This window comes from Sardina pilchardus, chromosome 17 (assembly GCF_963854185.1).
Source record: "Sardina pilchardus chromosome 17, fSarPil1.1, whole genome shotgun sequence".
NCBI classification, from domain to species: Eukaryota; Metazoa; Chordata; class Actinopteri; order Clupeiformes; family Clupeidae; genus Sardina; species Sardina pilchardus.
The window spans coordinates 26,040,075-26,056,959 of NC_085010.1; the positions used below are offsets into that span (position 1 = coordinate 26,040,075).

The 16,885-nt window shown below is 45.1% G+C and overlaps 1 protein-coding gene across 1 annotated transcript in view; it reads left to right on the forward strand.

Annotated features, from left to right (window-relative positions):
• The first annotated feature begins 6,194 nt into the window (after positions 1-6,194).
• pawr (PRKC, apoptosis, WT1, regulator) overlaps positions 6,195-16,885 on the forward strand; it is a 65,715-nt gene continuing 55,024 nt past the window's right edge. Inside the window, exons 1-2 of the mRNA XM_062518066.1 lie at positions 6,195-6,321; positions 6,692-7,425. Coding sequence (XP_062374050.1) covers positions 6,850-7,425 — 576 coding nt within the window. The 5' untranslated portion in view covers positions 6,195-6,321; positions 6,692-6,849. The remainder of the gene's footprint in view (positions 6,322-6,691; positions 7,426-16,885) is intronic.

Below are 16,885 nucleotides of genomic sequence, written 5' to 3' on the forward strand. Positions count from 1 at the left end.
CTTTCAAGTTCATATCAGTCTTAAATGCCCCACCACTCACACAGTCGATATACGGACAATGCAGTCTTGATGGAAGCAGGCAAGACTGAGATTTGTATTACTTTTAGTATTGTATTATTGTGTAATTTGCCATTTGTATTAAATGCCCCTTGTCTTGATTGGGCTTTTCATTGAAGCCCTTTTTAAAAAAGGCGACAATTATCCATGATTACAAAAAAAAAGAAGCAATAACCAATTGTACACATTTGTGTCTTTCTTCTCATTCTATTGTGCACCATATTTTAAAAAGGTACTTTTTTTTTGTCACCCAGTCTTTTTTTGTGTCGAGGACATTCCTCCTGTACCGTGCTGCTACCTCCAGCAGATTGGCCTAATCAGGAGCCTGACCACAACTAATTGGGAAAAGATCAGCTGGGCTGGAGCCCAGGCAAAAACAGAGAGAGAGGGAGGGGGGGGGGGGGGGTCATTGCTTCAGAGTCATTACAAAAACAAATGGATTTAATTACAGTGATATTCCCAAAACAACAAACCTGGGGAGAATTATCGAAGTCTGCATTCAATTTTAAGACATACCTATGAGACAACCAGAAAGACGCTAACACAGAGAGTGTTTATATGTAGAGTTAACATGTTTATGTGTAAAGTATGGGTTTGCATGAATTAATATCAGTCATGCAGGATGTATTTTAAGGTGAAAATCGCTTGTGGGCTTTAGTTTAGCATTACCACTTAATTTAGAAGTGGATCTCATCACCAGGGATAAAAAGCATTTGCATCCCCCCTCTCTACACTCGCGTAGGAGGAATACGTTACCATATACTGGCAGATCTCCATAGGTCTCCAGAGACAATAAACACCACTGGCACTTCAGCAATTCTCATTTGCATTTAGTCATTTAGCAGATGCTTCTATCTGAAGCAACTTTTAAATTACAAGCATACAAGGATGTTTATTTGTCCTGTGCATATAGTTACTAACGTGCAATAGAATGCAGTGAAATTGTCAGTTCCTTCGCCTAAGTTAGGTATGACAATCAAGCCACAGAAAGGTAGCCCCCGCCCCCACCTCCAAGGAAGTCCCAATAGGAGATGTAATAGCCTGTCGGCCTGTCTTCATTCTGACTCCATCTGTGCACTCTTAAAGTCCAGCGCAGTTGTCAAGCTTACTCTATTTGGCCCCGTAAAAACGTTCTGAGGGAACTCATAAAGTCCCAGTAATAATTCTCAAATACCACAAGTGAAATACTCCATTTCCATTTTAATATTTCCATACATCCACAGACTGTAAAAATGTCTTTTTATTTTGTTTTATTTATTTATTTTTAATGGTTTTATGGTTTTGTTACTGAAGCATTATGTAGCTGGCCTCATTTAGCAACACTTGCACGTGTTGTGCATAAGACTTTGAACAGTGTCTCAGGTGCCACAATTCACTTAAAACCCCAAAAGTAAATGGCTAATATTCATTGAATCATTGGAAATTATGCTCATTGTTTTGGATAATTTCCCACCAAACAGGCCTCACCTGCAGCTCCCTGAGACCTCATGTGGGTCCTAGACCCCCTATTTCACTGAGTTAGTGTGTACTTTCATTGGCCCCCCTAAACTATACCCGACTGTGCTGAAGCAGAAGTAATAGTGTGTGTGGTGATGATGGTAGTATGGGTGTGTGTTTGGGGGGGGGGGTTCTTTTTTTCTAAAGCATTCCTACACATCTCATACAATAACATGGCTTTTTTTATAACCATGAAGGTTTAATGTTGCACGTCACTGAAAATTACATAATTGTTAGTACCCATGTTTCTACCTAATAATAAAAAGCTTAGGAGAAAAACTTGTGGATGTGGAAGATCTGTATGCCCAATTTGGTTTGATACCATGCAGGCCCCTTGAGCCAGAGCTAAGCTAGCCAGCGCTGAACCTTGATTTATTTTCTCATGCAGACAGAGACATTAGAGATTTCCTACCCAAACTATTTTCTGGCAGGGTCCCCCATCCCCCCTCGTCACATATTTGGGGGCGCAAACCTCAGGAGTGAGGCTCATGATTCATCATCGTCTGTGTGTTGATCCTGCGCTGCAGCTCTGCGATGAGCCGACACGCTTCCAGGGGTCTGAAGCCGTCCAGGAAAAGACAGGGCATTATCCTCCCTGCCACCTCTGCCAACACCACCACTCTCATCTCTCCTCTTTCTCGTTTCTTTTTTTTTTTGGTGCGTGTTCATTCTTTCCACTCGTCTGTCTTAAATCTTAATCTTCCTCTCTCCCCTTCTGCAGACCCACTTTGCTGAAGCTGCAGACTTGAGTCTTAAGGAGCGGGACTCAGGAGCGAGAAGCGAGGAGGGGGACCAGCGGCCTACTCTTGCCTTCAGAATCAGACATGCGAAAAGCCCCTACTCATGAAAGACAAACAGCTTCAGTTTGTCTACCGCGTTCCTCTCCCGTTCAGACATGTGGAACACTCATTAAGCTACGCAAATATTCTTTAGGAAGCACGGCCCCTGAACAGCACTCGAAGTTGGTTTCGTTTATATATTTGCAGCCAATACTGGATCAAGTCCAGCATCAGTGAAACTCAAACATCAAGTTGTATCAATTAAAAATACTAGAACTGGTTTGAAACCGGTCATCCTTGGTGGAGTGTGATGGATGGGGATGCAAATGCCATAGTTACGCAATGGCAAATTCCTTGTTCCTTTCCTTCCCCATTGCCAAAGAAAATTAGTCTTCTTTCCATTTTCCATCATTACATATTTGGATGAAGGAAGTTTTGACATGACTTATCTTTCACACTATCCTTCCAGGTATCAAGAGGAACTTGGGCAAGATGTTTTTCCTCTAATGTAGCAGATTTGACTTGTACAATTGTCACCTGTTTCTCTCTCACACACACACACACACAACCACAACCACCTCTTTATGCAATTACTTTGCTGGTCCAACACCTTCGCAAAGGCCCCATACAGCCCTACAAAAACAGCACAACACAGCACAGATAGTAGTAGTAGTAGTATTCCAGCATGGCACCATCCAACTGAAAAACACAACCACACACTGTTTCTGTGCCCTCTGGACAGGGATGGCACAGTGGAGGAGTTGGCTGACCCACTTCATTCCCCTGCTGACCGCTCCGTTCACCAGATGGTACTACGCAGATGGCACCGTTCTGCCCGTTGGAGGGCCGAGGAAACGTAACGAACGTGCAGCTGTCATCAACGAGTGTTTCACGCGGTGAATGAGAGGACTGGGGCACGGGTGGATGTTGCCCTGAGAATACCCATGGTTTACCCTGGAAATCCAGAGTTCTCGTGGGAGCACGATTTGAATTTGCTCAGCGAGTCACTCTGCCAATCAGTAATGATGCTCGTTACCCATGCCGTTGGAGCCAAGATGCACCAATCACTATCTGTGTATCTGACATAGGTGGTCCAGAGGCGAGCTAAACAGGCAGTGACAGTGCTGCTACGTCAAAGTCCGGCATCAGTCAGTAAACATTGGTCGTAGTGTTATCCAATTATTGTAGGTGCAGTGGTGTTTTCGAATGCATGCTTGGTGCCGCCCCTTGAGTTGGGCCATTTTCATTACTCATAGCCAGACCCTAAATCTTTCTAGATTTGGGTCTGGATTTCCATGCTACCCATGGTCCTCCAAGAGCTTCGAGTCAGAGGTTAATCTGCGCCGTTCCTCGCTTTTCATGATAATCCAAACATCCCTCGGTCCACAAACATGCTCGCCTCAGCCCAGCTTGGCCGAGAGAGAGTCCAGCACCAGGTGCTTCCCCACCATCTCATTCAACTCTGTCTTACTTAATCTTTTACTACTTTGAGTCAGCAGCAGACAAAAAATGGTTTTAAAAGACTTCACTGTCTGCTTGAACTGACTTTTTCAAAACACAAACAAACAAAACAAAACAAAATCAGGGGGGGGCAGAACATGTTTTTAGCAGATCACGTATCAATGCATAAGGCCATAAAGCAGTTATGCCTCCATCACCACCTATCAGCTCTCCATTCCTGCTTTGGGTGGTTCATAACATAACATTTTGGGTTTCTCACATACTATTGTGCTTTGATCATTTCTGAAACTAACCGTAAGCGGAGTCCTATAGGCCAGCCATTACAAATGAAAGAGGCAAATAAGCCCCCTCATCATCACATCCAAATAATCTTTAAAGGAAAGATCCAAAGTGATTCCTTAAAATGACCTCTCTGAGAATTTATCAAAAGCTATGTATCTCATTAGTAGTTGACTGGTTTGTGGACTTGGAACTTTTATCATAACAAGGCACCAAGTTTACAAGGAAGTAGGCATGCATTTTTTCGCTTAATTATTAAGTATGCTCAGCTGTTTATTAAAATAACCTTTTGCCCTAGTAAGTGAGGAAGAGAGTTCCAGCTATCCCCAACATTCAAAGGAGAAGATACTTCCTCCTTCACCTCCAGTGTTGTGTGAGTTAAAGGTGATTGATATAGTTAAAAGCGAGGCAAAGTGGAGTTGACACTGGTCCACATCTGAGGCTATCGCCCACTCTGCTCTACTTCACAAAAGCAGGCTAAAAAATGTTAAATATGTGGCGCTCGCTGTGACATCACTTCTCAGATCAGATTCTATTTTTAGACTTCCCGCTTAACCCCCCACCACACTCTCACACACACACACACGCACACACACACACACACACACACACACACCCCTCCAGGTACTTTTCCTTCTCTGAGAATGTGTGAAGTGCTGGGAAAATAACCATGTACAATCTTTGAAGCTCTCATGGCCTTGATTTTTGTATGAACAAGCAAAGTTTGACCTGAACTTGGTTTGAATTGTGCTTTTACATCATTTTCAATGGAATTGAAAACAAGAAAATAGATTTTAATATGCTGGTTAAAGTCTTAATTGATTTACTCCAATTGTAGATCAAATGAATTGGCTGTCAAAAAAAAAAAAATCATACCACACACAAGACAAACACTCACCTTGATCAATAACTACTGACACACTGTTGTGATCGTTAAATTATGATCAATCTCACAGCATGAAATGAGATTTCGAACTGCTGGGAAATATGAATTTAAAAGCAATTTGGGGTTTCTCTCTAATAGCTTGTCATGCAGTATATTCAGCTCCATCCAGTGCAGAGTGCACAGCTGTAAATAGTCTCCACAGGATATGCTTTACATAAGCCATCAAGGAAACTGGGAGCGTGTACTGGGACAGAAACCCCATCCTAGACTTGTGTGCTTATAGGCCAAACCAGCTGGAGGACAAATAGTGGTGCAGGGCTACCAAAACCATATTGTCCTATATTTTGTTCCAATGGCACACCAGCCCACCGGGATTCGTCCCTGTAGCCAATACATAACAGATCGTGCATACTCTTTACACACAGCCTACAAATGGACAGATTAGCAGTTTGATACTTCTGTGCATTAATATGCTATAATATAGGTTATACCTGGGGGTATTCCAAGTAGGTGATTTAGTGACAAACCTGGGTAAGTTAACTCAAAAAAAGTGGTAAACCTAAAGAACTCTATGGCATTGTTTTGTTAGGAGAGTGAAGCCGTTCTTCTAGGAGGTTTACCACTTACTCGGAGTTAATTGGACTACCCCCTGTACCATAGTGGTTTTGTTAAACTATTGTGTTTATAAAACCAAAAAAACAAATGGCTGCTCTAAAGATGGTAGTTGGATGATTCATCCTTTGACGTGTTTGTGCTTCATGGGATCTGCGTGGGAGATCAGTGACGTGTAGCAACACATCAACAATAAACCATCACTGTAGCCTATATGCAATGGAACGGCAGCTTTCCATGTGATTGACAGAGACTCCCTCATTTTTAGGCTATTATCAGATCAAGGCATGGCAGCGCAGGCAGGCAGGCAGACAGGCAGACACACACACACACACACACACACACACACACACACACACACACACACACACACACACACACACACACACACACACACACACACACACACACAATGTGTGTGAGTCTCCTGTCTAAATTGTATTCTGTCTGTGCTATTTTTAGCAGGAGTTGAGACTATGGTATGTTGTTTAAGCAAAAGAGGTCCTATAACACGTGTGGGTTGTACCTGAAATAACTTCACAAATCAGCCTATTTCGCTCTCGTTCGTTAGAGCTCGTAATAGTTCGGCTTACCCTCGTGAGACTTCGGAAACGCTCGGCCCGGCTTCACAATGCACGAGAGAGGGGCAGAGCACTGTTCTGAAGCTCGCGTGTGACTAATCTAGTTGGCCAGTGAGTTCTCTGTACTCCGACAGATCCTAAGAAACCGACTGCGCTGCTGAAAGCACAGGTGAGTTCAGTGCTCATATTTCGCTCAAAACTGTTGGAAGAGGCTGGCACATATTTAATAAAAGTAGCTGACGTTTGTTTTGTGTTGCGGGGCAAGTCGATTAAGTTGGTAAAAGTAAACTTCCCAATCATGTCAGCAAAAGGTAGTCTTGTGTTGCGATGTCAGCGCAACAGGTCAAACTGCCATGGTGTTCCACAACTTTGTGTGACACTCTCACCTCGTCTTTAAAAACACGAAATAACGAACAGAATTTATTTCCCAAAGAGAAATTTGCATAAGTAGCCTATATATTCACTACGTTAATTCAACCTAGGTGATATTTCATTCAAATGTTTTAAATCGCATTAACTTGTGTTCGTTTGCTACCTAGACCCACTCGCACGAGCCAACTTTGGAGGAATGCCGTGTAACTACCGGGAATAACGTTAGCGTTCAAACGGAAGCTACAATTATTCAACAAGTGGCGTGGTTTACAAGTTTATGTGAACTCACCCGTGAAAACAATACGGCCCAACGACAGAAGGAAACATGGCAACTGGTGGGTTCAGATCAAACGCAGCAACGGACTTTCTAGAGGAGTGGAAGGCAAAACGTGAGAAGATGAGAGCAAAAATGCTTGGGGACATAGCAGCAGCCACAGGCGTGTGCACTGGCGGCGGAACAGGCTCAGCTTCTCTTGGGACCAACAGTAATAAAAGTGAGACGCGCAGCGCGGCACCAACCACCGAGTTAAACAACAACGGCAATCCGGATCGTGGCAGCTCCACGTCTGGCAATTGTGTATCAGCCTACCCAATGGCTCGGTCGGCCTCAGCCTCCGCGCTCAGGAGGCCAGACGATGACCCACATCCGACACCCGCCAGGTGTGCCGAAACAGGAAACCCGAAGAAAGTACCACAGCCGGAGAAAGTGCCTGGCAGCCCGCAAACAGAAGCCAACCCAATCGCTTGCAATGATAGTGATAAGGAAAGTCCGTCACCAGGCAAAAGCAAAGAGAAGAAGAGCTCCGGGCCCAGCGCCAGGAAAGGCAAGGGACAGATTGAAAAAAGAAAGTTGAGAGAAAAGCGAAGATCTACAGGTGTTGTCAGTATACCGTCTAATGAGGTGAGTATCTACAACCCGCAAGCTATAGCAGCGACTCCGTTGTTTTCATACCATAAATTAATGTCTGCGTCGGGTATTGTGTAACATGTCGTCTTGCAAGACAATAGCATTGTGAGATGGATTAGGCCTAACGTTACCGAGAGCCAACACCTGAGCGCACAGCTATTACGCAACAGCAGCTGCAGCAGCTCGCAAGGACTATGAGGGAACGTCAGACTTATTGTTATCTCTTTGCCAGTGTTTAAAATGTAAAATCCAGTAATCAATCAAATCCTTCTCAGGCTGTCTTGATTAATGGAATTTGGATAAAAGAACATTTGCAGAGCGCAACAGATCAGTTGCCCTCCTAACCAAATAACGATGATGAAAATAAAAGCCGGGAGAAGCAAACTCACATCCCACAAAAGGCAGTGTGAAATCGTTCAAAAATGTCCGAGCAAACACTCCAGTCCCAGGCAAGTGTTTATAAAGACCCTCTGTCTGGCAAAGAAATGAAAACAAGTCTTCATCACTATGCGGGAAATGCAGGCGGCGTGTAGTGGTGTTATTGCACTTAAATCATGTCACAGCGTCCGCGAATTGGATTCAAAGAACAGACGCTGATGAAAACATGCTGTTGTAGCCCTTGTGGCCTGCCAGCGCATACTCTAAAGTATGGCTGCTGTCACTGTTATACAACACACACTTCCCAAATTTGGCCCAATTGGATGCTGGAAGGAATGCTATTCTGGGGGTTTATGGTATGGGTGAATGGCTTCTGGGGTCTTCTGTCTGCTTCCCAGTGAATGTTGCCCTCTAGGTAGTTGGTCTTGGAGACTGACCAGTGTCTGAGTTGGCTCAGAACATCCTGTCATTATGCTCTCCTTTGTGCCAGAGTTAAGTAGTTTGGGAACTGGTCGGGGGCCAAGCGTTAATGTTCAGTTTTTTAAAGTGTGTGAGGGACCTCGCCAAATATTCACATCCATGCTCCATGGTTTTGCTGGGCCCGTCGTAACTGCAAAAAAATGTAAATTGGCCAATTGCTGGGGCAACATATTCATTGCTTTTGTCAATTTTTTTTGTTGCCCGCTGGCATAACAGGAGACATGACCGCATGGATGAGGAATGTTTGAAAATGCACAAAAAATATGCTGAGCTATTGGGAGATGAAATCTGAATTACATGGGTGAGATGGTGTCTATAGACAGAGGAGGATGTTTGATGTCTGTGGTTTTAGGTGACCTTTGTCCCCTCAATGACTGAATGCTGAGGTGTGTGTGTGTGTGTGTGTGTGTGTGTGTGTGTGTGTGTGTGTGTGTGTGTGTGTGTGTGTGTGTGTGTGTGTGTGTGTGTGTGTGTGTGTGTGTGTGTGTGTGTGTGTGTGTGTGTGTGTGTGTGTGTGTGTGTGTGTGTGGACAGAGGCTCTTATATTTGCCGTGTGTGTTTGTCTGTGTCCGGATGTATCCCTTGGAAGGTGTTGCGGCTCTAATTTTTCACTCATTGTTCCACTATGTTGGCTTTACGCAAGCTTAGCGTATGAATTATGGTCCCTTGGTTGTGGAAATGGTCTCAAAGAAAGTGATTTAGTTTCTAATGTGTCATTCATTGATTGTACCCGATAGCTGCTATTGACTAAGCTAGAGTTACTTAAATTTATGACATTATTATTGGACCCCGAAAGGCCCTTTTCCTCTCAACTGCTGGTCGCTGATAAACACTCGTAGAAACCACAAGGAATGTTCAAAGTTGTAGGCCCCTGCTCGTTGCTTTAGTTTTGGTCTAATGGTGTTTGTTTTGAATTCCTCTGATATGGAAGTGCAAACTGCCCCCCGAAAGACCCCAATAACATCTTTCGTTACGCTGGGCACCAGCGCTGTGTGTAATGATGGAGTTTATTTTATTTCGTAGCTGTTGGACCAACCCAGCGCTAATAAACGGCCGGGGCTATTGTTTGACAGTTGGCTTTGCCTCAACGAGTCCGTGACCCATTTCGCAGATAATGTAGGATGTCCAGCGTGTTTGGCGTCTGTCCACTCAAGAGTTCCCAGGCCAGAACAAACAGGCCAAGGTGACAAGCGGAGGAGATGGGGCTTTGGAGTTTGGAGTTTGGAGTGCTGAGGTTTATGTACTGTTGAGGGCAGAATGTGGCCCCCTCTCAAGCACAACATCCATGTGGCTGTTTTGAGGATTGGGAGAAAGCGTGAGACAAATCATATCTGGATCCAGTTATTTTCTACAGGGGTTTGTTTTGAGTATCCTTTTGACGACTGATTTGCGTTCCTTTTTTTTGCTCCTTGTTCCCTTTTTTAGTGGTGAAATGGTATTTCGTTACCACATGTTATGATTGTGCAGACTTGGGTGTATCGTTTATCAGAAGAACAGCTTATTGGGTTGAAATGTTGGCATCGCTGTCAAAACCGAATGTTTCCTTTATAGTTTTTTTTTTTTTTTTTTTCTTTTTTCAAGTGTTTCTGCAGCTAGGGCATTTGTTTATAAGAGTCTCTCAATGGAGTGCAAAGCAGCATGGGAAAGATGAAAAAAGAGAGACCTGCTTGAAGTTTGAAGAGCTGGATAGAGTACTAGTACCCGGACCCCTTCAGTGGCGGACGGATGCCACACGGGAAACAGGCCGTGATATTTCAGCAGCCTTTTAAAAAAGCATAAATGCCATCATCATCGCCGTGTTACTGTAAACACTGCGAGGAGGAGCCGCTCACAAAGCGCAGCTGTGTGACTGTGGGAAATAAGCGCCCTAAAAAGACACAGAGAGATCCTTACACTCTTACAAAAAGGGTTATTGGGGTGCTCTGTAGAACCTTAGAGGTTCCTTGGATTTAAAGAACCATTTAGGGGTGCCATATATGAAGCATGCATAACCATTTTTGGTTCTATATACTATATAGCACCTTTTTTTTAATAAGAGAGTAGCCTAGCATCTCTTAGTGTTCCACTCTCAGGGCTAACCAGCAATGTGGAGGGCCGCTGTCCGCGGCGTGACCACCTTGAGACCGTCACAGCTTATGACGAAACATGTTCTGTTGATATGTTAGATCTTTTTTTGTGCAGTTCTTCAATCAAGTGTGATGCATAAGCACATGAATCTTACTCAGGCAAGTTTAACATCCCATCCCCCAAAGATGACATCTCTTTCACTGACAGTTAAAATGACCTGTTTGAAATTCCAGTTGGTATGTTTTTTTTTGTAGCAGACTGTAAAGGCATTCCCGTGAAGCTTTGTCAGTAAGTGATACAGTTATCGATGTTGAGTAATAGATAAACACTGGGTGGAGATTTTTTGTCTTTTGTTTTGAAACTAGTAACCAAATAAAGTCACATCATCATCACAGCGAATTCCTTAGAGGTTTAGTCATTACATGTTATTTGCACACTTTGTTTCTTTTTTTTGTTGTTCTGAGAACACAACAGGAATTTATGAAGCTCCGCGTTACGCTGTTCCAAGTTGTTGCCCAAACAACTAAGCAATGCCTGAGGAATGTCTTTCGCTTTGTAAGCTTTTTTTTCCAACCACAGCTTATTGTTCATTCCTTAATGAGGGTTGAGTGGACCGCTGTTGGGTGAAAAAAAGAGCGCAAAAAACTGTGTCTTACAGGAACAGAGAAATTCCCTGTGTTTTGTCTGAGAGTTTGGGGAATGCCAGAAGTAAGGGGTGGGTACGGCTATGTGTGTGTGTGTGTGTGGGGGGGGGGGATTTTAGAGACTTGCAGCCTGACAAGGTGTTCATGTAGGCCTCTCGCTCCCTTTCATTAAAAATCTTTTAGCACACCGTAAAACACAGCCCTCAGTCAGTCCAGTGGGCCTACCTTCGGGATTTTTGGGTACTTTCTCTGGAGCACTGGATAAAAAGGCTAGTCTTTGTAAAAAAAAAAAAAAAAACTTTCCCTAATTGGCGAGGTCTGCGCTAATTTTCAATACTGTACAATGGTTTGAAGGAAACATAAAGGCAACTGAGACCAAACCTTTCCCAATAGGTGAGGTGTGCGCTAATTTTCAATACTCTACCACCAGGCTTTGAAGGAAACAGAAAGACACCTGATACGAGACTAGCAGGGGATTTTGAGGCTGAAATCATTAGCACTAATGTTCTGGATACTGGTTGAAGTGTACTTAACCAAACCATGAAGGGAATCCATTGCTGATGGCTGGCTAATAAGCTGATAAGCTTCCAGATCTTATTTTTTAAGAATGCCGTGTTTGTCTGGGGCCTTCAGTGTTGGATGGATGAGCACCTGACACCTGACAGTAAAAGTGTTGCACGGTTATGTAACTTCTCTCTCTCATGCTGTGTCAAACACCCCTGGATGTAAGATGGTTAGTCACTCCTTGGGGGAGACGAAGGAGGGAGGTGAGGGAGGTGAGGGAGGTAAGGGGGTGGGGGTGGAGGTGGGGGGGGCGGGGCGGTTGGGTTCTGTGTGGAAGAATGGAATGTTCTCTAATAAAGCTCTCAGAGAATGCAGTCGCTTCACTCTGCTCCACAACGTGAAAGCTCCCTGACAGGCGTGTGTTACTGAACAGTGGAGTTTAAAATCAATCTCTCTCTCTGTCTATCTCTCTCTCTTCCTCTCTCTATCTCTCTCTCTCTCTCTCTCTCTCTGCCTATCTCTCTCTTTGTCTATCCATCTAACCATTTCAATAGGCTTTATTGACATGCCAGTTTAGAGGACAATAGTGTTGCCAGAATATAGAAACACATCAATAGATTGAAAATCCATAATCACAAGATAGAAAATGTGAGAAAAATACATGCACATACACACATACACACACACACACACACACACACACACACACACGCACACACACACACACACACAGTCAACAGACAGTCGGCCACTTGAGATAGCTGTACTACTGTCCCAGTGTGTTTGGGATAGACCTTTCTGTTTTATTCTGCCAAAAATAACACGCTACCTTGTCAGCACCAGAGTCATCACTTATTAACTGCAAGGACCGAGCACAAGAGACAGGACAGGGTTGACCCACTGAACCCTCCCTCCTGATTACCCTCTGTTATGTGGCGAAGCGGGGTGAGGAGCTGGAGTTTGATCTGTGTTTCGGAGTCACGTCAGTGCAGGGGATGAAAGCAGGATGAACCGAACAAAGGCCCATTTGTTCAGGTGGAAAAAGACAAAGTGACTGCCTGTGTATGAATTCATACGCGTCCCTGACTGTGTCTCTGTCAGCTGATAAGACGTCAGCGTTCAGAATCCTGCTGTTAGCATTAGCAAGTTAGCATTCGCTTTGTTCTCGCGCCGCTACTGTTGCAGAGCTGCTCAATGTTACTTGTTAGGATGAATTAAGACAAAAACAGGTGAATAGGTGAACCTGTGATAAAATGAATGAAACGGGAAGGATTTTGGCCGTGTGTGTGTGTGTGTGAGAGAGACCTACGCCGGGAGCCGAGTGTAAATGTAGCATTCCTGCTGGTTTGGCTGCATCGGGGGATTTCTGAGTCAGCGTTAATCAGGCCACTCTGCGTGATTAGGCATTCGGGGCCTGTCTGTTTATATTCAGTGCAGTAGAATAATGCAGGCCTAGCCTTCTCTTTCTCTTTCACTCTCACTCATTCTCTCTCTCTTGCTTTCTCTCTTCCATCATGTATTTCTTTCTATTTCTCGTACCTATCTGTATCTTTCTGTCTTTCATTTTGTTCTGCATTTTCATTCTTACAGTTTTTTTTAGTACATTTGTTTTCTCGTTTTTTTTGTTGATTTTCTGTTTTCTCTCCCTTTTGACTTTTTGAGGAGGCTGACTGACTCGTTTTGTCATCTCCTCTTCCTATATCTTCTTTGGGTGCCTCTCATGTAAAGTTTATACGTCCTCCCTCGCTCCTCGGGCCTCGATCCTCACTGATCTACACAAAGAAAGATAGACGAAGGGATGGACTATTGTTGTTGCCGCCCCATCATTCTTTATGTAGATCAGTGAGGATCGAGGCCAGAGGAGCGAGGGAGGACGTATAAACTTTACATGAGAGGCACCTATAGTCTGCCCTTCTGTTTCCATCTGCCCATGTCTCTGTCTGTCTGTCTGGCTTTCCCTCGGCATTGAAGCATAGAGAAGCAGAGCATGTCCAGTGTGAAAACATGGCCAACATAGAGGTCAGAGTTCTCATTTGCATGGTTGACCTGGGGGAAAAACCCCAAACAGACTGTTTTCAGCAGCCCAAAGCATGCGAGCCGTGCCATGCTGGGTCACTTCCTCCTTAACCTGACGTCGTCATGGATACCTCTCAGACTTTGCTCCCCCTGGACGATAAGCAGCAGTGAAAGTGGCGACAGGTACAGACAGACGTGGCAAGAGAACAACAAACAAAACGGTGCCATGAAACCCAAGACTGGCACCCCATGGGTCTTGCCTTGACGCCGATCAACAGAGTCCTGTGCTCCATGGTTACGGGTATCAGCTCCAAGGAATTTGATTGTGCGCAGGTTGACCCCCCCCCCCCCACCCCACCAGTCCCCCCCCACCACCACCACCTTACGGTATGCCTCTCATGGGTGTTTGGCATTCCGGTGCATGCCTGAGGATTTAAGCCTGGCTTTAAGTCATTAAAGACACGTTTGTTTTGCCTGCGCATAGCCCGAAGAAACTAATATGATTCGTTTTGGAGGTGGGCTGGGGATGGGATAAGGGCTGACGGCTCGAGCGCCCCGATGTATATCGGAAATTCCAGGGGCAAGTTGCATTGCTGTGCTGATCGGAGTCAGATTGTGCTGACCAGAGTGTGTTTTGATCTGCAGCTATTGTAGCCACACACATCAAAAGGGACACGAGAAACAAGTGAAGCGGCAACTCTCTCTCTCTCTCTCGCTGTGTGTGTGTGTGTGTGTGCGTTGTGGGGTTAAGGGGGAATGTGACCACTAAGCACAAAAAGAGCGGAAAAATAATTCTGGCCCAAATAAGCCACAGTCACGAATCCCCTGATGTGTAGGCTGTGCTGCCGAAGATCTACAGCTCTTTGGGCCAGTTCAAAAGGAATGCCCACACACACACTATGAGATGCTCTTTGAAGTAGTAACCTGAACAATCTGTATGTTGTGTGTGTGTGTGTGTTTGTGTGTGTGTGAGCACATGTGTGTGTGTATGTTTTGAAATAATTATTTGCTCCCTCAGGGGTGTGTTGCCACCTGTGGTGTGTTACTGGCCGCAGAATGTCATGTAAGAGTTTCTTGACCCAGACCTGTGAGCCCAGCTTGAGTAATGATCCGTGAGAGTGTCAGCAGGGGAAAAGGGCTGAATCGACCCCCCTCTCCCTACACACACACACACACACACACACACACACACACAACCTCTCTCTGTTCCCTTTCACCTTCTCTCTCTCCCCCTCCCGCCTCCGCTTGTCTCCATCAGCTCCTGGGCTTCTCTCCAGACTGCAGGCTGTTTTTGCTCCTCTGTTTTTCAGACCCCGAGATTCCTTTGCGTGGCCCCCGTGTCTGACTGCCACACTGGAGATCGGGAAGAGCTCAGAGTGAAGGAGGGTGTGTGGGTGTGTGTGTGTGTGTGGGTGTGTGGGTGTGTTTGTGTGTGTGTGTGTGTGTGTGTGGACCCCTCCTCTCCCTTCCACACACACACACACACACACACACACACACACTCTCTCTCTCTCTCACTCTCACTCTCTCTCTCACACACACACACACACTCTCTCTCTCTCTCTCTCTCTCTCATACACACACACACACACACACACACACACACACACACACATACATACATACATACACACAGGCTTAGAGGTGGACAGCAGGCACGAGGCTCACAAGGCCCCAAAAGATAACAGAGACATGGAGCAGAGGGGCCAGATTAGAGCTCTTTGCCCTGGATGGAGCCACTGCTTTCTCTGCAGGCATCAATCGCTTCCAAGGGGCTGCCACGCTCACAGCATACAAAACCACCACCAAAGGGCTGCCATGCTCATGGCAACAAGAAAAAAAACAACAACCACAATGTGCCCAACTCCTGTCATGGGACCTGAATCACATTTTTGTTTATGGCAACCACACGTTGTGCAAGGACACAGTCAGAGGTAAAGACTTTCAGGTAACTTTCAGGTAACTTTCTGGTGCGTCAGCCAGCTGGTATGACTTGGCAGGCCTGTAAGCTCTGGCCTCTGACCACGGATCTGATTTCCTCTTGGTCATGCTGAGATGAACACTCTCAAACTAACTTTTACATAGCTTTGCTGAGACCGGCCCTCCATGGTGTCAAAGGTACAGTATAATGCGCAATCAGCTGTGCTTAGGGCCGATGATGTCATGGGGAAAGTTCACATCAAGGTGTCACCTCCTGCTGATTGCGCGCACTGGAACCTTTGCAGACGCAGGAGACGTTGCCAACAAAGCACGCAACGCTGTCGAAAAAGCAAACAGGGCGCCGTGGCAACGCCAGGGCAAACACAGCAAGCTTCACCGCCCCGTGCCACCGAGGAATCCTGACAATGTGGACACGCCCTGGACTCAGCACGGCAAAGCAATGGTGCTGTCACAGGCAATAGCCCACCCTGTCGGGAAATGGTGTTGTTAATATCCAAAATCCCCCCCTTTCAGACATATAATTATAATTTCAGACAATAGTGAGTTTTGAAAGTGTTAAATCGTGGAGATTGTGTGTAAATCAGTTTAGCTTAGTAGCAAACCCATTGATTAGCAACATTTAAATGGTTAGACTATCAGTGATCTCAAAAGCTGCTTAACTGAACTGCTGAGGTTAATGTCACATATACTGTATAATTATCAGTCAGTGTTGCTGTAGACAGCTCTCTAGCCAAGAGATAAGCAGTCGCAAACATGTTTGCACAAATATTAAGTTCAATGACAACTGCAGCATATCATTCATGGATACCTCTCTTTTGGTCATACCGTGTTCTTGATTTAAGGTCAAACATGACATGGCTATTCCAAAAATTCAAATTATTTTTCTGTATAAGCCACCCTGCCGCACGCAACTACTGTTAAGCTTCAGCGCACAGGCAGACCTTTTGAAATACTTTTCTGAAAAGTGAACAGAAAGGTTCAGCAGGTTCACACGGGGTGTTTTTTTTTTTGTTTTTTTCTTTGCTTCCAAAAACTTTGTTTCAACTTTCCCCTACCGTGTCAGCGGATGCAAATGCATGCAGTTTATTTGACTAGTGAGCTGGCAGGGGCCTGCACCAGCGTACCTCTGATTTCCGGAGAGCCGGTCTAATTACCAGGCACTAACTGGCAAATGACGCTGCTTATCTGCCCTTGATAAATGATGCACGAGAGAGAGAGAGAAAGAAGGAGAGAGAGGGTGAGAGAGAGAGAGAGAGAGACAGAGAGAGTGACGCAGAGGGCCACAGAGAGAGAGAGAGAGAGAAGGCCAGAGCCCTCGTTTGACCCTCAGTGTTATGAGAATCTGCGCCACGTTTCAGGTCTGTGCTGAGAGAGAGGGTAGAGAGTGGCTCTCTGTATCGCAGATGGTTGGGCTTGGCACCAAC